Source organism: Grammomys surdaster, unplaced genomic scaffold, assembly GCF_004785775.1.
Source record: "Grammomys surdaster isolate TR1022 unplaced genomic scaffold, NIH_TR_1.0 146, whole genome shotgun sequence".
Lineage (NCBI taxonomy): Eukaryota > Metazoa > Chordata > Mammalia > Rodentia > Muridae > Grammomys > Grammomys surdaster.
This window is the reverse complement of record NW_021604604.1, coordinates 11895386-11920412: the sequence shown is the minus strand read 5'-3', so window position 1 is coordinate 11920412 and position 25027 is coordinate 11895386. Positions and strand designations below refer to the sequence as shown.

The window sequence follows — 25027 nt, the reverse complement described above, 5'->3', positions numbered from 1 at the left end:
GTTATCTGATATGCAACTCCTGTAAAAAGGTTGACACCTAAAGGGGTCGTGACCCACAGGTTGAGAATCACTGCTCTAAAATGAGTTCAGGTGATCCATGCTAAGACTGTTCTTGGCTGGCCTGGCTAGAGAAATTTGAGAGGCTAAAGTCAAGGCTTTATTCTCAAGAGGGCTCAGAGGAGCCTGGCTAAGGTTTGGTCAAGGACAGAGTCTTGGCCAGTTCTTACAATTTCTTTATAGCAGAGACTATATGCCAGAATCCCCTAACATACACACACATCACCACCACTGCCACTGCCACCTCCACCACCTCCACCACCTCCACCCAAAAATCCATCCCCACCCCATTTCATATCTACCAAATGATGTATCTCTTCCATTTAATACCCTCACGGGTGAACAGGTAGCAGTGACATACAACAAAGGCAAGAAACACTTTCTAAACATGTCTAATCACTCTACCTGTAAGAATTCCTAAAATTCAATGTTTAGCAACCCAAGATTTGCCTCAGGAGCCTGGCAAGAGAGACTATGTCTTTATCCGTGGGCTGGGAGAGTAACCAGTCTGGCAACGGGGTGGGAAAACGAGCTTCCATTTCACAGCCTTCTTCCAGCTTTCATTCCCTTAAGGTTCACTGTAGACAAGAGCCACAAGTACTTATTCAATCAATACATCTTTAGAACTATCCTGGTGGATGGATGTTAGCAGACCATCCCAATGCTACCCCCTGAGGGATAGCATCAACTAAAGCCACACAAAACAAATACAGATAAACAAAACTTCAGGTCCCTCTTCCTTGTTGAGTTTCTCAGCCCAATAGAATAGGGACTAGCCTGAGACAGGTCCATCATGGCATCCACAAGCCCTGCCCTGGTCCTTGCCAGGCCCAATGACAACCCCCAGTTTTGTATACAACTCTGCAGACAATGTTTTATTGTCTGCCCCAAGTCCCTCCCATATGTCACTGATATTCTAAAACCACAGTGAAGTCAAGCTGGGCACAGAGGTATACCCCTGTAATCCCAGGAGGCTAAGACAGGAGTGTGGGACCACTCTCTGAGCTCTCCCCTGTGTGGTGCAGAGGGATAACAAGAAGAGACTGCTGTGCTTGGCACAAGAAGAGGGGTCTTTAAGGGTGCATGACTAGAAAGCTCTGCTTCTTTTGTTCCTAGAGTGCTCAATCTTCCTCCTTCCCCTGGAAGGGGTGTGAGCAGGTGGCTAGTGATCTCAGCAATGTGCTATGTGCAACCCTTCTTCCAGGACTGCAGGACATGGTGGGATACTGCTGAGAGCCAGGAGAGAGCCTTGCATCACAGCAAAATAACCTGCAAGGTTCTCTAGTTTAAACACACACACACACACACACACACAGGAACCCATGAGAACATGCGAATGTGGTTTCATCTCCTGGGAATCCTACTCCCCTAGCCAAGAACCAATGACAGTCTGAGAGCTAATACCTTCTTAGGTTCCCTCAAAATTGATCTTTTTAAGGAGACAAAATACTGGTAAAGGAAAAGAATAATGTTGAAGAGTGACTTGTATCAAATCCTCTGCAGCCCCACCCCCAGCATGTTTCTTAAGTTCTTCATTTTTAATTGACATCTATTGATACAGACATTATCTATGTTTAAAGATCAAGGTTGTTCTTAACTGTGTGATTTGATGAAATTCCCATAAGTAAGACAGCTTTAAATGTACCTGCTATTCAATTGTTTGGGGTTTGTTGTTGTTTGGTTTTCTGGAGGTTTGTTTGTTTGTTTGTTTGTTTGTTGCTTGCTTGCTTGCTTGCTTTCAGTCCCAGGGATCAAGTCCAGGGCTTCTTGCATGTTAAGCAAACCCTCTACCACTAGGTTGCATTCCCACGCCTCTTTTTATTTTTTATTTGGAGAGACATGTTCTGCCAAGTAGCTGAGATGACAGACCTACAGCCCAGGCTTGTTTTACAATCTATAAGTTGTTTCTGTTTTGTTTTCTTTTGTTTTCTAGCCGGAAAATCTCTTGTACTACAGTCAAGACGAGGAGTCCAAAATAATGATCAGTGATTTTGGATTGTCAAAAATGGAGGGCAAAGGAGACGTGATGTCCACAGCCTGCGGGACCCCAGGCTATGTTGGTAAGGATAATGAATGTGTGTGTGCATGTTTGTGTGTACGCATGAAGCTGGGCTATCTCCATATCAACCTCATCCTCCTTCTGAAGCATTGGAGCCTGGCACACACCACAACTGCCTGCCTTTCTCTTGAAGGAAGGATAAAAATATTGAGAGATACCACCATGGCACACTAGCAGTAAAGCCATTTCCCTGAAACCTTTTAGCAGTTGGGTGGAAATCCCGTTTGATTTGGTCGTGGGCCCAACTGGAGTCTAAGAGCAAAATGGGATGGATTCCCAGGTTCTAATACTAGAATTAGCGTGTGTGTCTATTTTTGGACGGTTTTCAGTGAAGCATCAAGCATTGATAAGGTGTGGGCAGGCTCAATAAAACATGAAAAATGTTGCGATCGATGCAGCCAGAGAGGAAACACAGGGAATATGGAAGAGGCCATGAGTAAGTCACCCTCTCAGGTCAGCTCACCTTGATCTGTGTGGGCAAAGCCAAGGGTTGTGACAGCTTTTCCTAAAATCACAACTTCACCTTCTTTCTGTTACCTATTTAAAATGCAGAGATGGCTACTGACAGCTGGGAACAGTTTGGTGCTGAGATTCACCTTCTGTTTTCTGGAGAAAGCCCACGGGAACTGTGTTAGCATTCTGTTACTATAACAACACCAGAGATAAACCAGTTTATGGAATAAGAAAGGTTGATTGTGCTTCGTGGATTTTTTTTTTTCTCTTTGGAGGTTTCAGACTGTGACATATTGGCTCTGTAGCTTTTGGGCTTGCAACAAAGTATTACATCATGGCCACAGTACTTGGTGAAACCATTAACCCTGTGGCTGGGACCAGAAGGAGAAAAGAAGAGGAAAGGATGGGATATTAATAACACCTTCAAAGGTGTAGCCTCGCTGACCAGGAAACCTTACACAGGCCCTACCTCAGTGTTCTGCCATCTCCCAAAAGAACCACATGCTGAGAACCAAGCCTTTAATACATGAGCCATCAGGGAGCACTTACCCAGACAACTGTTTACCTCAGTGGATTCAGTCACTTGTCAAATGTGTACTCGGTACCTACTGTGTCCCCAGCACAGGAAGGAAGAAAAGGAAGAAGAGGAAAGGGAAGGGGAGGGAGAACATTGTGTAAGCCTCCCTAAGGAAGGATGAATTAGTATTAACAGCCTACACCATTCCTGTGAGTCTTCAGGTACAACTAGGGAACCTTCCCAACAGGCTGGAACCATCCAGTCTGAAACTAAATGGGTCTAGAGACAGCAGAGCACTGTGGGAGTTCCCAGTGTTCTTGGAGGCACTCCATGGTGTTTCAAGTCCTTGCATAATTACATTGTCATATCAAAATTGGTATGCCACCACTGTTTCATTTTCCAAGTTTCTCAGAGGAGGGATGCCGAGAGCCAGCAGGCAGGAACAGTGAGTGAAACTAAGAAGGGAAAGGTCTGAGAGGTTTAGTAAGATGGGATCCTCACCGAGAGGGTGTGGCAGAGAAAAGCACTAGGGGCTGCCCAGAGTGGGACCCATGGCCCTGGAGTGTGAATACGCACCGAGTCATTAAAATGACCATAGAGGCTCAAGAGAGGATAGATGGACCAGCCAGCAGTCTTATGATAATATGGTGAGGCATACATAGGTGGGATTGTGGAATGTGGGGGACGGTATAGCAAGGGAGTTGGGTGAGTGACAAGCGCATGCGCAGCTGGTGCAGCGATGCAAGGGTGTTTGGTGTGTGGATGCTGTCTCTCATTGGCTGTCTATGCTACCCCGCAGGCAGCAGGGGGAAAGGAGAAGGTGTGTCCTTGGGATCTTTGAAAGACAGGGGGCTCAGTGAACAAAGCTCTTCCACCCACCTTGGGTATCAGCAGTGAGGCCTGCTAGCTTGTGTTTTTAGGTTCTTGGTCAAGAAGGCCCCAGGTGCTGAGCCATCTTCTTCAGGCTCCAGGGTACCATCGCTCTGGCCCGTTTTTTGTTTTGTTTTGTTTTGTTTTGTTTTTGCTCTCTGGCTCTGAGCTGAGGCTTACCTGCTCTAACAGAATATTCTTACTCACATGTGCACCTCGCTGAGCTCATTTTAATTCTGATACAGGAAAGCTCTATAGCTTTCTAGATTGATTCTTGGCTCCCCTGTGTGGAGGGCAGTTTCCCTGTTTCTAGGTGGCTGCCACCTGCAGGTTTTGTTTTGGTTTCTTGCTATGGTCAAGGCAGATAAATTCAGGGACAGTGTTATGACTCGACTCCTGCTTAAAGGACAAGTAAGCAAGTACTTGTGTGATTTGATTGCCAAACACTTGAGTTCTCTTAGAGCAATAGTAATATAGCTACTGGTTTTGCTCATATTTACTGAGCACTCAGGGGAAAAGGGGGCTCGTGTCTCTGTGGTCTTTGAGCAATCATCAGCCAAAGTGGGTCTTTTTCTACCCCCAAGTCTCCGTGCCAATCTCCTATGCTTCCATCAAAACCCAGCTGAACCCTCCCCTATTGTGGTTGCCATCTTGCCTCATCTTCTCCTTCAACATCCGAGTTCCGTTTCTCCCTGTTTTCAGTACATGGTTTCTGAGCAGATTGAACCCTGCCTACCTCTCCTCTTCACCACACTGTAGCTTTGACTCCAGCAAGGGCTGTGTCTTACTCATCTTTTTACAGACCCATGCTGAACTGTACACAAAGCACATGGCCCATGACATTTTTAAAATTTCTTCCCTTTTCACTCATTCCTTCAGCACACATTTATTGAATTCTCTCTTAAGCATTGTTTGGTGTCCAGGTAGAAATTCCAACTCAAGCATTCAGTGTTGTGAGAAACAGAAGCCAACAGGTAATTTTCATAACAGTGATGAAGTTATGGCAGTACACACCTGTCATTGCAGCACTTGAGAAGCGGAGATAGGAGGATTTCAAATTTGAGGCTGGCCTGAGCTAAACGACAAGACCTTGTCTCTACAAATTTAAAAATACTGTGCTGCTATATTGTTCATATATTCAAGAATTCATTATTTATTGCCTGCCTTCTGTTTGAGGGATCCTAACATTCATATATATCATTACATATGATACATATGGATATATAATAGGAAATATATAATATGATATATATAAAATAGGATATATAATGGGAAAAAAAATATATATACACACACATATATATATACACACACACATATATACACACACACATATACACACACACACATATATATATATGTGTGTGTGTGTGTGTGTGAAAGAAAAGAAAAGCAAGCAGAATTCTTACTCTCATGCCCTTACATTTGAGTAGGAAGGAGACAGATTATAGGAAAATAAGTAAGTGAATCCACCCCTGTGTTATCTGAGGAACACAGGTAAGGGTGTGTATGTGGAGGGAGCATGCACATGGATGGATGTCAAAAGATGGTCTCAGGTGGAAGTCCTCACACACCATCGACCTTATCTTTGAGACAGTGTCTCTCACTGGGACCTATGACATGCCGATTGGGCTGAATTGAGTGGCCAGCATGCCCAGGGATCCTCCTACTGCTTCCCCACTGTTGGGATTACAAGCTTTTACTACCATAGCTGGCTTCTTACGGGCACAATAGGGCAGAATTTTGATCCTCATGTTTGCACAGCAAGCATTTTATTGACTGAGCCATCTTCCCTGGTTCTACATATGGGGTCGTGTGGCCCATGCAGACTGTCACTAAGGTGACAATAAGCATCATCACTCCATCTCTGGTATTGTGTTCCCACTGCAAGCATGTATGGCAAAGGTATACAGTACAGGTGAAATACATATGGTTATGTATTTCAAACACAACACAACCAGTGTATTTCACAGGCAAACTGTAAAGTCCTGGTAAGGAGAGGGATCATCAGTAGCTAGCCCAACCAAGAGATCTGAAGACCTGAAGGAGGGTGGAGCTCAGGCAAAGACAAGGAGAGTTACAGGTAGTGCATAAGCCCTAGACTCCTCTCTGCTGCTGCCTGTAGCATCTATGAGAATGGACCAGATGCCTTCAGCTTGGAGAACAGGCTGCTACAAGTGAGTTCTATCTGGTAATAATAATGAGGAGACATAATTGGTCCATCTGATGGCAATGGGCTGCTCAGAGGTACATGCTGTCTGTCAGTGTGATATAGACCTGGACGTGGAATCCATTTAATTAAGACAAGGGTTCCATTCTCCTTGATGCCACCAACAAGAGGCGAAGTCACAACTAAAAACTTTTTTCAGTTAGAGTATCTGATCCATGGAATTAATTAAAATGTCCAAATGGGTCCCCTGAGGTCACAGAGTATGTGACAGGAAACATTTATCTCAATCATGTAACTGATAGTGAACAGAGGTGACAACAGAGGTAATTAGTACAGGAGAGCCTGGAGCGCTCTCTCTCTCTCTCTCTCTCTCTCTCTCTCTCTCTCTCTCTCTCTCTCTCTCTCTCTCTCTGTGTGTGTGTGTGTGTGTGTGTGTGTGTGTGTGTGTGTAGTGTATTCATTTCATTTTTCTGTATACTAACATGGTTGCTCAGATTCAAGAACCACAATCAGGACTTCTGGTTTGAAAAATAACAAATAATAATAAACTTTGAGAGAACAGGTCACGTGACTGTGTCTCTCAAAAGTAGAGTCATGTTGCTCTCTTCCCACCCGGGTACTGATGTAGAGAGAGGAAGGCGGTTGGTGGCGAGGACTCTACCTGAGCCACTATGGTTCTAAAGTGAGAGCTTTCATTATTGGCTCCTGCTGAGCAATGATTTATCACTCTGCAGTATTTTATTCCCAGAACACCACTACTATTCCCAGATAGATCTTGACTTGGGAAAGCCCATTAGCACCTGGGTGCATCATCTTATTTATAGTCGGAACTACATGAGCACAATTTTAAGTCATGGCTGATTGACGAGTCTCTAGTGTCCTATACAAGGAACCATCCTGATATCCTTCCAAAACGTGTCTTTAGTATTCCTAGCCCGGCGATGGCAGGCACCATTAGTCTATTTCTGCATTAACTTGTCTAAAGGTAGCTCAAGCACATTTGGTTTTGTTCTTCCTTCAGTGAAGCTGGAGAGGGCAGTTGGTCAGGGTTCTTAGGATGTTTCCTTTTCCACCCATTGTAGAGGAATGTGCTGAATTCAGAGATCACTGAATTTTTAAAACTTGGGTCAAGATTTAAGATTGGAGGAGGGCTTGGAAACCAGAAGTGTGGATCCCTACAATGTTAGTATTAGAACCCAGCATCTTCAAGATAACCTAGCCTGTAGCTGGTACCAGTCATAGCAGGACCGAATGCAAGTGTTTGTTTGTTTGGTTTTAGTTTATATGTGTATATGGCATGAGTTCATTTTCATTTAGGTGTATACACATGAGTGTCTGTGTGAGATCCAAGGGCACTGTCAGGTGTCTTTGTCACTCACCCTCTACCTTATCTTATGGGATCCAGTCTCTCACTGGACCTAGAAACCATGGATTCAGCTAGACTGGTTGTCCAGCAAGCTATGGGGATCCATTTCTCTCTTCCTCCTCGTTATCCATCCACTATCAGAGAATAGTGCCTGGTTTTTGCTTGGGTCCTCAGCAAACACATTTCCAACTGAGCCATCCCCTCAGTTCCTGAAACATGTTCTTACAGACCTCTACCGCTGGTTGGGGATAAGGTGATGCTAAGTCTTCCATCTAGAGAAGGTTCTTGTTTTATCATACATAACCAAACATGCTAGACAACGTGTGCTCTTTAATTTTTGTGGGGAGAGGGGACAGTATTAAGGATAAAACCCAGGCCCTCTCCACTCTGATGTTCTACCACTGAGTTCAGTATATGAGTTGGCATAGCAGTCTCAGCTTAGGTCCAAAGGTAATCACCAGCCAAGGTGACACATTTGTGAGGACTTTTCACACCTGAAACCAAATTCAAAGGGATAGTAGAACATCGTTGTTCCAAGAAATATGCACTTCTGTAGATATGTGATGGCCATATGCCAAGGAACTCCTGCCATTATCTCTGTCCTCACACAGACAGGAGGAAATTGTATTAATTTGATGGCATCTCTCCTTTCTGTTGTCCGCAGCAGCCTGAGTAATCTGCATTGATCTTTGCCCAGAGCTCCTCTCCTCCCTGTGGTAGAGTCTACAGGCAGAGCTCTGCTCTCGCTCGCTCTCTCACGGTGTTATGCTTTGGCAGCTGACTGAATGCATCCCACCATTGTCCCTATCCTCTCCCAGGTCAGAGCTAAAATGAAATCTGATGTAGCTGATAACTTGTCATGCGGAGCTGACGGTAGGCAGATGGTCCAAATAAGACTCTTCCATTTCTTTCTTTCACACCATCCTGGCAGTGATAACCCCCAGCAAACATTCCCTGCTGCGTGCTATAACTAGACTCCACTTGTTTGAAAAGACAGGGCTCCCTAATGGGGAGGCTTCTAGGCAACCTGTTTTTGTTCTTCATCCCTCTTCCCAGGAGCCAGCATAAATGTGGATGGAAAGCTCATTATTGGAATGTGGACAGAATAAACCCAGCCTTGCATGTATGGCCACACTAAATTGCTTTTTGTCAGCAGAATGAGCTAAAGATCAAAGCCAGGGACTTGCACATGCTAGGCTAGCACCCCACAGCTAGGCTCTCTGTCCTATCCTAAATTGATTTTTCCTCTTACTATGATTTTTTTTTAAAAGACATGAGGACCCAGAGCTCACAAGGAAAAGCCAAGTGTAACTTCTTGTCAGACTTCAGAAGAACAGATTACCTTGAGAATAAAGTACTTTGGTCAGTCCTAAACCAGACAGGGTGGGAGGCCAAATGCATTCCACCAGCATAGCAGTTATCTCTTACCACACTACACTCAAATTCCTTACCCAAACATTCCAATCTTCCAGCCCACGGAATTCCAAGTTGCTTCCACATTCACCCCAGCTACTTTGCGATTTTCCACTCCCTTCCTGTTCCTTAGCCTCATTCCTCCAACTTCCACACACTAGCCTCAGTAGAGTTGGCATAGTAATCCCGGCTTAAGTCCAAAGGGTAATTACCAGCCTAGGCGATGCCTCCGTGGGGACTTTTCACACCTGAAACCAAATTCAAAGAGCTAGCGGAACATCAGAGTGGGCTGATGCTCTTTAGTGATAGACTGTTTTAGTAAATTACAGCTTAAAGCCATGGGTAGGAAACTGCAAAGGAATCTATGACAACAAAAGGAGTTCAGAGCTGCCCACAGGAACTTTGCACTCTCTGAGGCAGAAGACGATAGAAGACAAGCCTTGGTGAAGCCTGTGCTTCAGATGGTTGCTTGGTCTGCTTTGACGTTTGGATTTGTATGGTGTGTGTGTGTGTGTGTGTTTCTTTAGACACAAGATCTTGTTATGGACACAAGGGTCCCTTCAAATTTCATCATCTTCCCAGCCTAGTTTCCCAAGAGCCAGCAATACAGGCATGTCCTATAGCTCCAGACTTAGCTGTATCCAGATCCTCATCCGTGGTAAGGTCTTCATGGGGCATTCCCTCATCATGTATTGGTTTGTTTGTTTTAAAATATTGCTGCTAAGAATTCTCCTGAAACAGACCAAAGAACATCCATCATCCCTTCCTTGTTGTAATGAAATTCTCCCTCCAGGTCAAATACTCACTTAAAATGTATGTCTGAAGTTCTAATCACACAAAAGCTGAGTTTCATTCCCCTTGATCTCTAGAACTTTTCTTTTTCTCATCTCTGAACTTCCATCTTTCCTACTGTTTAAAAAAAATCTTCACAGGAGATGCAGCTCAGCTAGTGGAGTGCTTACTCAGCATGGGCAAGGCCCAGGGTTTGATTCCCAACACAGCATAAACCATACCTCTGATAGAATATACCAGTCATCCTAGCACTTGGAAGGGAAAGGCAGGAACATAGAAGTTCAAGGGCATCCATGATGTTTATAAGGAGTCTGAGGCCAGCCTGGGCTATACAGGACCCTGTCTCATACAAATCTAAATAATCAGAGGCATCTTCTCTCCACCTCTGTCATATATGGTATTGCTCACTCTTTGAAACTCTACCACAGTAGTTGACCATTTCCATTCATCTGCCAAAGATGCATTTTCTCCTTGAGTCTTCCTGAAGGACCAGGACTCACATGCTTCCTGCAGTCTCTTTTCAAGAGAGATCACATTCAGTTCTTCCACAGAACATGCATTCATTTCACTAATGTTTTACTCCAAACCAACAGGCATCCTGAAAGACAGACACAGCCACCTGTACAGATGATAATATCCCTGAGATATAATGGCGAAGAAGCCTACCTATAAATCTACTCTTTGCTTCACTCCAGGTGTTGACAATGTACAGTTGCTTTTTGTTGATTTGAGGCAGAGTTTCATGTAGCTCAGGCTAGCTATGGACTTGCTAAATATAGTTGAGGATGACCTTGAACTTCTGATCTTCCTACCTCTACCCTAAGGCATAGGCACCATGGGTTTTTAGAGTAAATATCGTATTTTCAGGTTTTCAGTCTGACTATGCTTGAGCTCATGTGAAGCATTTCTGCTTTCTCACTCTGCCTTGAGAAGGCAGCTCCTGTGGCTGGTGTCCAATTACTTCCTTGGCTTCTGTCTGAGTTCCATGCCCAAGAGGAGAGGAACATTATGTTCCTTGGAGTGGTAGCCAGAGTCACTTCCTTGCCCTATAAAGCCAGTAAAGGAGGCACTCTAGTTACCACTGATGAAATAATTGCACAGAGCAGGCAATGCTCCCCAATCCCGTTGGTTCTAGACTGTTGACTTTTATTCTAGGACTTTACCCTCCTGACTTTGCTGCTGTCCTTCACCCACTGAGGTGATCACCTTTGACATGCAAGAGGAAGGGTAAGACAAGTATCTAAAGAGGGGAACACCTCACCTCCAACATGAACTTGAACTGGGTGACAGTGATGGCTCTTTTGTTCCTCTCCTAGCAGAAGCCACTTTTGGGTATGTTCTGGAATGCTCAGAAAGGGAGGAAATTACTGTTCTAGGGTCCCATGTCCCCACCAGCACAGGACAGCTGATCCCTGTTTTCTACGCAGATACATCTTTTCCCTAACTCCCTTTCAAGAAGAAAAATCAGCAATTAAATAATTTTAAAAACAAGATGAAAGGTCCGTGAAATTCTCTTTTTTTCTTCCCCATGTCTCTGGGGCCCCACCCCACCAGGAACACTTTCCCTAAGTCAATATAAAATAGCTTGGTTTTTAGATTCTGTTGTCCACAGAGTGGAATTTTCCATATGTGGGTAGATTACATCTTGCAGTAATAAATCCCTTCATGTTAAATTCTAGACCTACTGTTTTCTACAAAGCCAGAGGGAAATGTGGACATCCAGAGGGCTCTGTCTGTGGGGAACTCTGACACCTTGTGGGATGCTCTGAAGCCTTGCTGAGGCTACATGCTTCACAGAAAGATGAGCTCTGATTTACTGTTCCAAGCCAAGTAAGCTTCCATAAGGATGAGTGAGGAAAACCAAATGAAGAGTACCTAAACCCAATGAGGGAGGAAGTTCTGAGCTATTATCTCATAAAGTAACACCCTTCTCCTGTTAGAGCGAAGCCTAGTAGTTCTGAAAGGTCTTTGTGGAAGAATTGCAATTGGGATGTAAAGTGAATAAAAATAAATTATTGAAAGAAGAAGGAGAAGGAAGAGGAGAAAGAGAAGGAAGAGGAGGAGGAGAAGGAGGAGGAGAAGGAAGAGGAGGAGGAGGAGGAGGAGGAGGAGGAGGAGGAGGAGGAGGAGGAGAAGCAGAAGGAGGAGGAGGAGGAGGAGGAGGAGGAGGAGGAGAAGGAGAAGGAGAAGGAGAAGAAGAAGAAGAAGAAGAATGGCTTGAGTGACAGACATACTTCTGTGAGAAATCATTTGATCTCAGAATGATTGGTCTTGCTTTCACTCAATATACATATTTCCTAATGAACAGTAAGTGGCATTCAAAAATCCATTGAGTTTTCTTCTTTGCTTTCATTCCTCCACTCCCTCCCTTCTTTTTTTCTCTATTTTCCTCCTTCTCCTTCACCCCCTCTCTCCTTCCCCTTCCCTCTCCCTACCCACCATTGCATGTACCCACTGAATGTTCCTGAAGTGGTCTCTTTATAACCCACTTGTGTGGAATGTGAACATATCATCTCATAAGAATGATGGCTTGTGTGGTGACTAGGTTGGGTTTCACTTGAAAGTAGGCTATGCTCATCCCAGAATTAAAAAAAAATAAAGAAAAGAGCTGGCTGCTCTGTGTCCCTGTCTCCAACAGCATGAAGTCTGGATGTGAAGACAGTGTGATTCTCAAAGCAGGGAGGGGAGACATCAGACACAGTGAACTATGCAGCTGGTAGGTTGGAGGATTTTGGTGAGGGGCTTGAAGGGGTGAGGGGCTTGAGCCAACTGTATCACTCAGATAGATTTCCCACTCCACAGCCCATGAGTATTCTCTCTAAGTATAAAAGGCTGGCTTTGACCGAGCCAATCAGAGAACTGGTCCTACCAGATGTAAGGAATTCTCAATGCCTTTAAGTAACTGGGTCTCTCCACAGCCTCCTCCACAGCGATCTCTGTCAAGACTGTACCAGGAGAACAGGTCCTTTCCTGTTCTGCCTAGTGCTTGGTTGTCTCCCCAAAAGCCAGGGCTTTGTCTCTATTTCTCTTATCATTAACCCCACTCAGGTGAACTGGATTGAAACAATGCTCTTTGGAAAGTGTTAGGGTTCTTGGTACATCATTGCCTGGATTTCCTACCACATGTAAATTCTGCTGCGTGCTTTAGAAGAGAATGTTTCTCCTCAAGAGGAAAATCCCTTGGCATCTCTAGGCACATGGAACTGTGGCAGCAGCATGGCTCACAGGTGCTGTTTCTTTCCTAAGTCCACAGAAGCTACTCCGCACATCGTTGACCTAGAAACTTATTTGTCATCCCCAAGGTTGTCAACTGGATGCTGTAGATTAATTTCCTTTTAAAAAGAATTACTGAAGAGTTTTGCCAATTGGTATGAAACTGATAACACAGTGCTAAGGCATTTGACTGGTCATCGCCATGAAAGCTGGCCTCAGAAAAGTCCAGAAATAAGCACTCAGCTCCCTCAGTGCTAGCTGTTACTGCCCAGGTAAAAGAGATACAGAAAATGGGAAGGAACAGGTAGATCCAGCACAGGAGAAGAACCAGAGAAAAGCTTTGAGCTGGCTTTGGGAGTTTTTAGAATTTGATCTCCATGTCAACCTGCCTAAAGGAGAGAGAGAGAGAGAGAGAGAGAGAGAGAGAGAGAGAGAGAGAGAGAGAGAGAGAGAGAGAGAGACTCAGAGAGAGAGACTCAGAGAGAGAGACTCAGAGAGAGACCCAGAGAGAGACCCAGAGAGAGAGAGACACCCAGATACAGAGACATAGATACACAGACAGAGATTGTGTGTGTGTGTGTGTGTGCGCGCGCGCGCGTGCCTGCCTGCCTGCCTGCCTGTCTGTCTGTCTGTCAGTTACTGGGAATTAAACAGAGGGCCTTACACACTCATCCCTGCCCCTGAGATTTGTTTTCTAAGAATGTCTGTAGAATGGAAGGAAAGAATTGAAAGCCATTGCAGCGAGCTTTTCCAAACAATGTTCCAAAGCACCTGCAGTTCCAGCTATCACATTGCTAGTGAGATGAGAACTCAGCCCTTGGAACATGAGCCCTGTCACAGGGCTTGTGTACTTGGAACTACTGGGAATGGGGCTTGCAAAGCACTTTGCTTCATGGTCTGACATTTTGTTTCTTTTGTGTTTAGTTTATTGTTTTTAGTTTTCTGGTCTTGTGCTTTGGAAACAAAGTTTTACTTTGTAGCCCAAGCTGGCCAAGAACTCTCTGCGTAGCTCAGGCTGGCCTCGGACTCAACAACAGTCCTCAAAGTCCCTCAAGCAGCAGCCATCTTACCCAGCATTTTATGTCATATTTTCCAGCCTGTCTTACTTCCCAGGGCATTAATAACTTCACCAAAAGGCAAATGGTTTATGCTTTACAAGTTTATTAAAAATGACTTGTATTTTGTTTTCAGTATAGCTTAAATAAGAACATCAAAAAGAACCACAGAAGAATGCACATATTTCCACCCACAGTCTTGTTATCCTGATATTTGCTTATTGATAATTTAGAACTTCCCCCCTGACATCCATGCTCCAGATGCAAACCAGAAACCTTTTCTAGTCATGTGATTGATGCCACAAACTTTACCGTGTGGGTAGAGTCCCACAATATAAAAATGATTTTAACAAGTACATCCTTCAAGAACCCAAATATCACAGGCCCAGGGAGGTGGCTCTGTAGTAAGGTGTTTGCATTGTGAGCATGAAGACCTGAGTTCAATCCCCAAAACCTATGGTTTTGTTTTTGCTTTTGTTTTTAAAGCTGAATATGATGGGATTATAATACCAGCACTAGGGAAACTGAGAAGAGTGGATAACCAGTGCTCACTGGTCATCTAGTCTAGCCTATTTGGTGAGTTGCAAGCCAGGGAGAGACCTTGTCTCAAAAAAAAAAAAAAGATATATATATAGATATAGATATATACACATATATATTATAATATATAGAATTATATATAATAATATATTATATATAATGTTACTGCATATTTTATATACTATAATTCATATAATATAATTATATATGATATAATATAACATTATATTTATATGTTAACTATATATATTATAATATAATGTTTATAACACATATTATATATTATGCATTTATATATAATATAATATATCATATATGTATATATATTCTCTGAGAAAGGACAGCCCAGGTTGTCCTCTGGGCTCCGTGTGTGTGCACATGCACACACACAAATCTGAACATGTCAGATGTTATGAGTCATCTGCTTGTTTTGAATTCTCTGCAGTGCCTCGCCAGCCTCCTGGAGTGTTAGTGGTTTTCGTAGTCAAGGCGAAATGTGGGGGTAGCACCAGCACTTTCTTGTTTCTAAAAGTAGAGGCTTGGAAATGGGGTCTGTTCCTTTAGAGATGCCTCCCCACACACACAGAGTCATGGGAGGGGAAAAGGAATCGAGACAGGTGAGTGCATCCTTGGAGAGATGCAGGTCTGCAGAGCAGCGGTCTCTACTCTCCACTGTACATCTTGGCCCAGGGCATGGGCCAGTCTTTGCTCGGATACTATGTAAGCAGCCAGCATAGATTCTGACAGCTTCCTTCTCTGTGACTCTTCCCTCTGTGTCTGTCACCACTGGGCACTTGGTGTGCAGTGACAGTGGGTTTGTGCTGTTACTCTGTTACTAATTCCCTGTGCCTCTGTGCTATTTGACACCTGGGTCAGTGAGGTGGTAGGCTGGTTGGCTAGCCATCTTGCTAATGAGCCCTGGGAGTTTTTCAGTGGCCCAGGGACTACCCACCACCTTGACTCTGCTCCTAACACCTGGGTGGTCATCAGATGGTGCAGGTGTCTCCGATGCCTGTGATAAAGTTTTCAGCAGGCCCTAGAGTGTCTCTGCAGACACAGTCCCTGAGCCCCATCTGCACTAGTGTAACCACTCAGTCCAAACTGTCAGCCTCCTAAGTCAAAAGGACACTTACTGTGGTAAGTGGCTCCCCTTTGTTGCTTCCCATAACAGAGGAGGCTGAGAAATAGCCTCTCGGAGTAAGTGGGGAAAGGACCATCATGCACTGGGCTCCTACCTCTCCATGGGAGGGTTCTCCAGTTGTTAATCCCACCCCAACTCCCCTGCCACCCCTCTTCACAGGTTTATAAGCCTTTTTGCTAATGAGGGCCAGTGTAGCAGAGAAAAGACAGATGTGCAAATGCATTTCTGTTCTGTTTTATTATTATTATTATTATTATTATTATTATTATATTATTCTAACAAGAGATTTGAGAAAATCTAGGACTGAAATGTAAAATGAGATTTGAGGTGATCCATGGGCTGTATTCCTCTCTCTGATGAGCAACAATTCAACAGGAGTTTGCATACTTTCCTGTTCTTTTAAATATATGTTTTCATGTGTATATGTATGTGTACACTCATGTTTGAGCTGATGTGTGAATATGAGCAGATGCATGTGCACCTTTGAGTGGAAGCCAGAGAACAAACAGCCTTGTCTGTCATGGCTCAACCACTGTCCACCCTGGATTATTGGAAATGGTGTCTCACTGGCCTAGAACTCAGCAAGTAGGCTAGGTGGCCATTCAGCACACCCCAGGTATTCGTCTTCCACTACTGCCTCCCTCGGCCCCATCAGTACTGTGATTGCGAGTACGCTTCCACACTGAGAATGTTTTATGTGGGTCCTGGATTTCATACTCAAGCCTCCTGCTTGCGAGACAAGCACTTTCCAGCCTCTGCCTTCCTATTCTTGCTCAGGGAGATATTTATCTTCAAGAGAATGAAAGGAAGAATTCCGTGGTGGATTTCCTGGGCTTTTCTTATAGACCGAAGAAGTCCCTACTCTGATAAACAGTATGGTTTAACAGAAAGATCCAGAGTGAGGATCAGATTGGCCCACTTCTCTGTGTCTGGCTGTGAACTCAGGACAGATCACTTCTGTGAAACTCAGTTTCCTTCCCTTGTTCTCTGAGCTCAGGTGCAGCTCACACTGCAGGGAGCACTTAGGAACTGCCTGCAGTAAGTGGTCCCTTCAGAGCAGAAGTGGGTAAAGAGGCCACTTTCTGGCTGGATTGCTTAAACAACTGGCGCAACCTCTCAGTGCCCTTGTGTCTTCTACAATTTTGGAACAATGTCATGATGATTATGTTTCCCTAGGGATATTGGCGTAAGTGAGCCATCCAAATCTCATAGAACACAGAGTTCTAGGCATACCGAGGACTTTATCAATGATTCTGTTTTGAGTTTTTCTACCTTTGTAGTTATTCCATAACTTGTGTACTAAAGATGTCTCAAGCAGATATGTCTAATATGGAAAGGAGATTTCACTTGTCAGTGAGGTCTACTGCGCCATCTGTATTTACCCACATTGAGTGCCAACTGCACCAGATGCTGTAGGCCAGACACCAGGTGGATACCTGTTCTTGAACCCTGGCCCCAAGGCTGGGAACATGGGAGTCAGGGCTAGTACAAAATAAACCCAGGCCCCTGGGAGCAATGACTCTTGTTGGAATAATGGTTCAGAGATGAAGTGAGATTAAGTAGCAGTCCCTCTACTCTGTCGGGGGTAGGTGAATGTGCCAATAGACGGATCATCTGAAAACAAGTGTGGCTCCAAGCAGATCCCCCTTTTCTCACTGTGTTGTAGGCTCTATAAAGGCACAGGAAGTGCTTGCTACCCTTGTCCCCGTGGTACCTCACAAAATCTCACAGGACCCAGAGATGCTGTCCTGAGCCAATTAGGGGGTACAGTTCATACTCCACACCTTAATTAAGTATTATCTCTCACAACAATGTTAACAAAGCTATGGGGCTTACCACAGAACAGTTCTCGATCAGTTGATGGGTGATTATTTCTAGACACACACACACACCTCTCCATCTCTCTCTACTTAAAGAAGCTAACAAATGGATCATTTGATATTATCTATTTAAATATCTTTGGAACTTGGGGTTTTTTGAACTTGAACCCAGGTCTTAGTGCAGGCTGAGCATTCTACTGCTGATAAGTTAGGTTCCTTAGTCCCCTGCCCAGGTTTTAGACTCACTGGTGGCTCGAAACTTGAAGAGCCAACACGGAAAAACAAAAATCAGAAAATGAAAAGTCCAGGTAAGCTTTTTTTGGCCTCCAACATCTAAATCATCAGGGTTGTGACTCTTCTTTATCTGTCTTCAGCTCCGGAAGTTCTCGCCCAGAAACCATACAGCAAAGCTGTCGACTGCTGGTCCATCGGGGTGATCGCCTATATCTTGTAAGTGTTGCTTACCATCATGGCTCCCCTCCTCCTCCACTTATTTGACTGAGGCAAAATATGTATAACAGAGATTTTTATCGTTCTGGAAGTATTAAGTCTGCCTCAGCAGTACCCTCACTGCCTATTTCCAGAATGTTTTTTTCATCTCTGACTGAGACTGTTTGCAAATGGCAAACAGCAGCTCCCTGCACCACCCCCACCTCAGCCCCTGATACCCTTCATTCTACCATCTGTCTTTGTGAACCTGACTCTTCTAGGGACCTCATAGAAGTGGGATCATACAGCCATTCTTCCTTGGTGATAAACTTATTCACTTATGGGTCCTCAGAGTTCATCCATGTTGAACCATATGCCAGACTCTCCTTCCTTTCAGGAATGACACCCAACTTTCTGGACTACCCTAAGTTCATCTTCTCACCCACCCATGGACAACTGACTTGCTGCCACCTTTAGATTCTTGTTAATGCTGCTTTGGCCATGAATGTATGAGTCTAAAAATGGAACTGATATTTATATCATATGATAATTCTTTGTCTAACTTGGAGAAGTCACTGATATGTATGTAGCAAAGTGCCACATTAGAGATACATTCCTAGCAGCCTTGATCAACATTTACACCAATCTTACACCTTAAAAAAAGAGTATATCCAGGCATGGTGGTACCCAACTTTAATCTCAATACGTGGAAGGTAGAGGCAAACAGACCTCTGTGGGTCTAAGGCCAATGTAATCCACATGAGTTTTGAGACAGCCAGGCCTATAGAGAGAGATCCTATTTCAAAAGCAAAAACAATGAAAAAAGTAATTTAAAAATAAAATAGCGATTTTATTTTGATTTTAATTTTCCTTTACCTATTATCCAATAAGAGAGAATATTCTCCCGTGCCATCATGCCTTTGTAAGGGATGGATTGAAAAACCACTGTGAAAACACTAACATGTCTCCAAAAGAGATCACATTTAGGAGAAAGTAGATGGAAATCAAAACACATGGCTGGACCGCCTCATTTCCTGCTGGAGGCCTTACCTCCTTGATCCAGGAAATGTCAGCTAGTCCATACCCTAGATATTTCAGGATCAGCCCTTCTGTTCTGTATCATTAGGTTTTGTTTTGCCTAAGCCTACTCTAAAGCCGCTTTTAATTGCAGTTATATCTGCAAATATTTATTATATGATAGGCTTTTATAGCAGGTTTAGCCCAACTAGCTTCCATAATTGCTAGGAAATGAAGTTCCTCTCCTGAGTATCCCCGAAGAAGGGATGTTCTCTACCAAACAAACATCCCTTACCAAAGACTAGAAGGGCCGGTGATTGGAGGAGCTTCTGATAGTACATGGCATCCTCTGTCCTCGGGGCCACTTTACCCCATTACCAAGGAAGCAAAGGATCTTTCTACAGCAACATTCAATAAGGAAGCTTGTGCAGTCCAGTGTGGATTTGGGTGATGGCTCCTGTGGGTTTGTTCATGCCATTGCAACAGGGACTTTGGCCCACTGTGATATACCCCATAGAATTCTCCTTTATGGAAATATGTGAGTGCTAAGACTAAGATAGTGCAGTTACATATGTCTTCACTTTCTAAGCATATCAAACATTTCTATGGCTTAACTGGAAAGTGTTCCCTACAGACTCTTCGGGTCCTGATTGATGGTACTATTTTAGGAAATTCTAGAGCTCTAGGAGGTGGAACTTAGCTAAGGGATATAGTTCACTGGAAGTATGGCCTTGATTACTCTCTTACCCTAGCACCATCTGCCTCTCTCTGTACCCAACTGCGTTGAACCATGAAGGTAGAATCCCTCCATTTAAGTTATATTGGTCTGTCAGGTATATTGGTCCAAGATATGCAAAGGTAACTAAGCCTGCATCTTCTGCACTAGTTTCTTGCTTTAGGGGATAGAGACCCTTTTGAGAATCTAATAAGAGTTGTAAAACTAGTCCCCTAATAAAACTGCACAATACAATTAGACCTGATCCTAGGTAAACAGACAGTTACAAGGACACAGTGTTACTCAGTGTGGCCTCATAACTCCCCAGCTATAATCCTTCTCACAGGTCTCCCAGTTTGACTGGAAAGCTCAAAGTAAGTAAAGCCTAGCCCTTTCCTGCCAGTAGTTGAGGCTGATCTTGGTTGTCTGGAAGGGTCTTCCCAGAGAAAGGGATATCAGCAGTTGAAGAGGATGAGTATGGATTAGTGTATCTTAGAATTATAGGTAAGAAGCTAGAGAAATGACTCAGCAGTCAAGAGCACTTGTTGCTCTGCAGAGAACTGGAGTTTGGCTTTTAGCACCCATGATAGACAGCTAACAACAGCTTCTAACTCCAGCTCCAGTGCCCTCTTTTGGCCTCCATGGCATCCCCAACACATACACACAAACACACACACACACACACACAACCACCACCAACAACAACAACAAAAACAACAACAACAATACATCTTTGTCATTACTGAATAAGCAGTTGTAACTAGGTAAGGGGGTGATCCAGCTGCTATGCTATAACAAGGTACAACAGTATAAATGATGCCCAGTATCGATGCATGTAATTCTGTAGACAACAAATACCATTAAAGTTCCGGGTCAGCCTCTGCTTCTTGCCTGTGGATGGCTCCCTTTCTTGGTGTGTCTTCCCATAGCAAGGAGAGCACATAAAGACAATCTCTCTAGCAGCCTCTCTAAACCAGCCATTGGCAAAGACAATGGGATTATCTTGCTTGGCAACTCAACCTGGAGGTATTGTGGAAGAGTAAAATCACAGTGCTACTAGAGGAGAAGGCTGTAAGGAGTAGACGGCAAGAGGCACTTAGCCACATGTGCCCTGAGCTACAGTCCATGTTAGACATAGAAGACATATTAGAATATCTTAACATGATTACAGATGCCATGTAGATCTTTGAGTTTCAAGGTATGAATATGACATGTATCTGGGTATGTCTGAACAGTGGGTTATCTAGGCTCTTCCAGTAATGGGACACAATGCAGCACTTCAAGTTGGTCTTAAAGGAAGACATGCCATAAATCCTGACTTCTACTTAATAAGAACTTGATAAGCTCACGCTTGGTGGTTTTCTCTTGGTACCACTCTCATCCACTAGAAAACACCCTCAGGTTCATCTCATGACTTTGTCAGATTCCAAGATGGTAGACAAGGACTTCCTTTTTTGCTGGGTGATAGCCAGAGTTCTGTAGCCCAAGCAGAGACTATATGAACTTCAGGCATTTTAGTTATATCCTGTAAGGTGTTCAGATGTCAGCTGCATGTCAGTAGCATAACTCTTGTGATGTCAGCATTTGGGGAGCAGAGTCAGGGGTATTGAGAGTCCATGGCTTCCCTAAGCTACTTAATAAGTTTTAGGCCAGTCTTTGCATGATAAGGCACTGTCTAAAAATTATCTGAGTATAATTTTCTATGTAATATGGCTACATGTAGAAAAACACTAACTTTGAATTTAACATTAGGGATATTTTAGCCCACTTATGGACCCAACTTGTCTGCTGTGTACACTAGTATTCGGGTAGAGTCACCTGGCCTTTGCCATCTTTATATCTCTGGCACCAATGTCAGTTCCTAGACAGAGAAAGCACTACAGGAATGACAATCATTGACCCTAATGATAACACACTGGAGGCTATTGGTCTCATGTGCTCTGCCAGCTGTTGGAGTCCATAGGAAGAGGTGGTCATTGAGGACAAGGATATTGGGCAGTGGGAAGGGATGTACCATTCAAGGTCTATGGAGAAGACTGGAGAAGATTAAGAAGGAAAGATGAAACATCTGAATGGGGAAGGATTTGGACCAAGGCTAAGTATGCCATGGTACTTGGAGGATTGGTGAAGTCTCCCTGGGAAGGCCCTATGGCCCAAGTTGATAAAAACGGTACATAATTGGCTCTAGGTTGAAACAGGGTTAACATCCAAACTGGCAGCTTTGGGAATAGCCCAGTCAGGAAAGTGATTGCTACCCAAACTAAGGGCCTAAGCTTGGATTCCCTAGAACCAGTAGAAAAACTGGTCATGATGGGGCATATCCATAATCCCAATTCTGGGGAAATGGAGACAAGTGGATCCTGGAGCTCACTGCCTAGCCAGACTGACCAATTGGTGGCTCCAGGTTCAGCAACAGACCCTGTCTCAATAAGGAAGGTGGAAAGCAACTGAGAGAGATGACTAAGGTCCACCTCTGGCCTCTGTATGAATGTGCACATACCAACATGAACATGTATGCATGTACACATCACACAAAAAACACACTCAAATAAAACCCATGGATCTCAATCTCAGACTCTTGCAACTTCAACATTCTTGTTGGTCAACCATGAAAAGCCCTTCATCCAGCCACCATCTGAAGAGTACACATAGCCATGGAGCAAGCTGAGACCAACAAACAAGCCACAGAGAAACCAGCTTTCTCAGGGGAATCACACCAAGACCCCTCCCTATTCTTCTTCTCCATCAGAGTGGAAAAGAAGCTAGCCTCTTCCAATTTCTGGAACACTGCCCTATTATTTTTAATCGACCAGCCTGTCTCACTGAGATATTGGACTACAGCAAAAAATGGCAGAGACAGACCACATCACCACATTTTCTTCTCTCTGCACAGCACATAAACATCGCTCATTTTGCCAGTGCAGGTGCTTGTTAAATTGCCTCTCTCTGGGTCTCCTCACTCATTTCTCTGTTATCCGTCATGTGGAAGGAGAAATCGTTTTTCTGTCAAGGCTGTTCATTGACTCTAAGTACACTTGATGGGTCCCGACCCTGCCAGGGACCTTGCTCTGATACTGAGGATTTACACAAAGCGCCTTTACCCATGGAGCTTTAGCTGCTGAGAAAGATAAGATAATGTATGCTGGTGTCCAGTGCGGTGTGCCTCACCTGGCCAAGATAGGACACATGCCAAGGAGATAATGTTCCCTTCTCAAGATGCGCAAGAACGTCTCATGGAGCAAACTCTCACTTCAAGGAGATTGATGACTGTTTCCCTAAATTATGCTCAGAGACTCATGGTGCTACAGGGGAGCATGCTGGATTTCTGCTGAGATGAGAACTGAGAAATATCCTAGGGACATTCACACCCCCAAACTGAAGAAATCAAGTAGGTCAAAGGCAAGGAAAGCAAGCTGAACAGGCTCAGCCAGACTTGGCCACAACCTCTGACCTGTCTGTCTGCTTAGAAGACTGACGTAGGCAAAAATGCAACAATCCCCTTGCTTTTTCTCTGGCCTCCCACTCTTTTCTCTCCTTCGAACTAGGTCACATAAATATTGATGTGCCTGTGTATGTATGTACAACTTAGTTATCTCTTAAGAACGGAGCAAAGAATGCTTCATTTGCATATAGGTATCTCCAGTTCCTCACACAAAAGCTGATTCTAGCCAAAGTAGTCCTAGTAGTTGACAGTTGTCTCCTTATGGAATGCGTATGTTCCAGGGAAGGAACAAGAGATTACAACATAATTTCAGGGCCCCAGCCCAGGTTGCAGTATTGCACTGGTGATTCTCATTCTTGGTACCAGACAGGTTTAGTAAACATAAGAACAGTAGCTGCTGTTGCTAGCAGGCAGTGACCATCTTATCACACCCTCAGCTGTGATGAGTAGGGCCCATCACAACTTTCAGGCCACCCTTGACACCTCCATCTACATTATGTCTATAGAAATGTAGAACTAAATTAGACTGTAAGTTAGTGGGAAAGGCCTGTAATCCTGACCACTAAGAATACTAGGGCAGGAGGATTGCAAGTTCAAGGGCAGGCTGAGTAACTTAGGACCTGTCTGTTCCTGGGTGTAGATGCAAACTGGAAGGATCGAGTGTCTCGGGCTGGGCATGAATTCCTGTGTCTCCTGGACCCCAGGCAGGTCTCAGTTAGGTCAGGGATTGGGGTGGTAGTGGTAGGCTCACCTGTGAGCCTGAGTGTGTCAGAACTCCTGGTGGGTCAAGCTATTTCTGGGTATGATTGGGGTGGGGAGGGCTGGAACACAGGGTCTGCTCCCAGGTGCAGATGCGAACTGTAGAACCTTTTTGAAAAGCAAAAGCCTTTTAGGGGCTGAGGATAACTTACTGTTAAGGCAGTGAGGACCTAGGTTTATGTGAGGACCTAGACTTGGTCCCCAATACAAAAGAAGGAAGGAAGGGAATGAGGGAGGGGGAGAGGAAAGACAGGAAGGAAGAGGAAGGGAAGAAAGAAATTCTATCTCCAAGGAAAAGCATCAGAGGCTCACAACCCATGTGCATGGGATCACAGTTGACAAGCTCAGAATGGAGTTTTTTTTTTTAAGTAAGTGTCCATATACTGAATCACAGTGAGACCCATGGCCTCATGGTACATGCATGGTCACAGAGCATGTATAGCAACAAGTAAGTGTGCTCCCTCACCTAAGAAGTGATCCCCAAGAAACGAACTAAAGCCAAGAGCTCTCTGTGCAGACATGAGCTCAGATCAGTGGAGATGGGCAGCCTCAGATATGTTTATAGAACCTGTGGTGACCCTTCTCAGTCAAGATAAACATGACCAGCATATAGCTTTCACTCTTATTGGGTCATGGTGGCCAGAGCTGACCAGTTCATTCCTTCCCTCTTTTCTCTTGCTTTAAAGATCAATAACAGTCACCCGTGCTCTTCTCCTGTTGTTTTAGCATTGACTCTTTTGGTTCATCAGACAACACTTGTTTAAAATAATCCCTGAGTTTGCTTTGGCTGGGTTTATTGGTGGCATCTTGTGGGTCCTGTGTGTGCTGAATGCTATCCGTGGCTTGAGAGTCTCAGTTCCTTTAATCTCTGATGCAAATCCTGCTTGGTCAAACTTGACCTTTGTGAACATGGGAAGCCCTCTCCTCTGCTCAGGGCAGGGACTAGACTAATCTCCTGTGCTAGATGGTTTAGCCCTATCTCCTCAAAATCTTCTGACTTCAGACAGTGGGTACAGGGCATGCAAAGAAGCAAGAAGAACATGCCATAGCCATGCATTTGAGGTTCAGAAGCTGTACATTTCGAATGACAATGGATGCAACTCCCTGTCAGTGACTGGGCAGAGCAGTCTCTACCGTTATCCATAGTCCCCCATGCTAGGATGCTAGGATGCTAGGATGCTAGGATGCTAGGATGCTAG

At 44.3% G+C, this 25027-nt stretch overlaps 1 protein-coding gene across 1 annotated transcript in view; it reads left to right on the top strand.

Annotated features, from left to right (window-relative positions):
* The window catches only part of Camk1d (calcium/calmodulin dependent protein kinase ID), a 386144-nt gene that overhangs the window by 335301 nt on the left and 25816 nt on the right, over window positions 1–25027 (top strand). The window contains exons 5-6 of the mRNA XM_028764793.1: window positions 1991–2117; window positions 17841–17916. Coding sequence (XP_028620626.1) covers window positions 1991–2117; window positions 17841–17916 — 203 coding nt within the window. The remainder of the gene's footprint in view (window positions 1–1990; window positions 2118–17840; window positions 17917–25027) is intronic.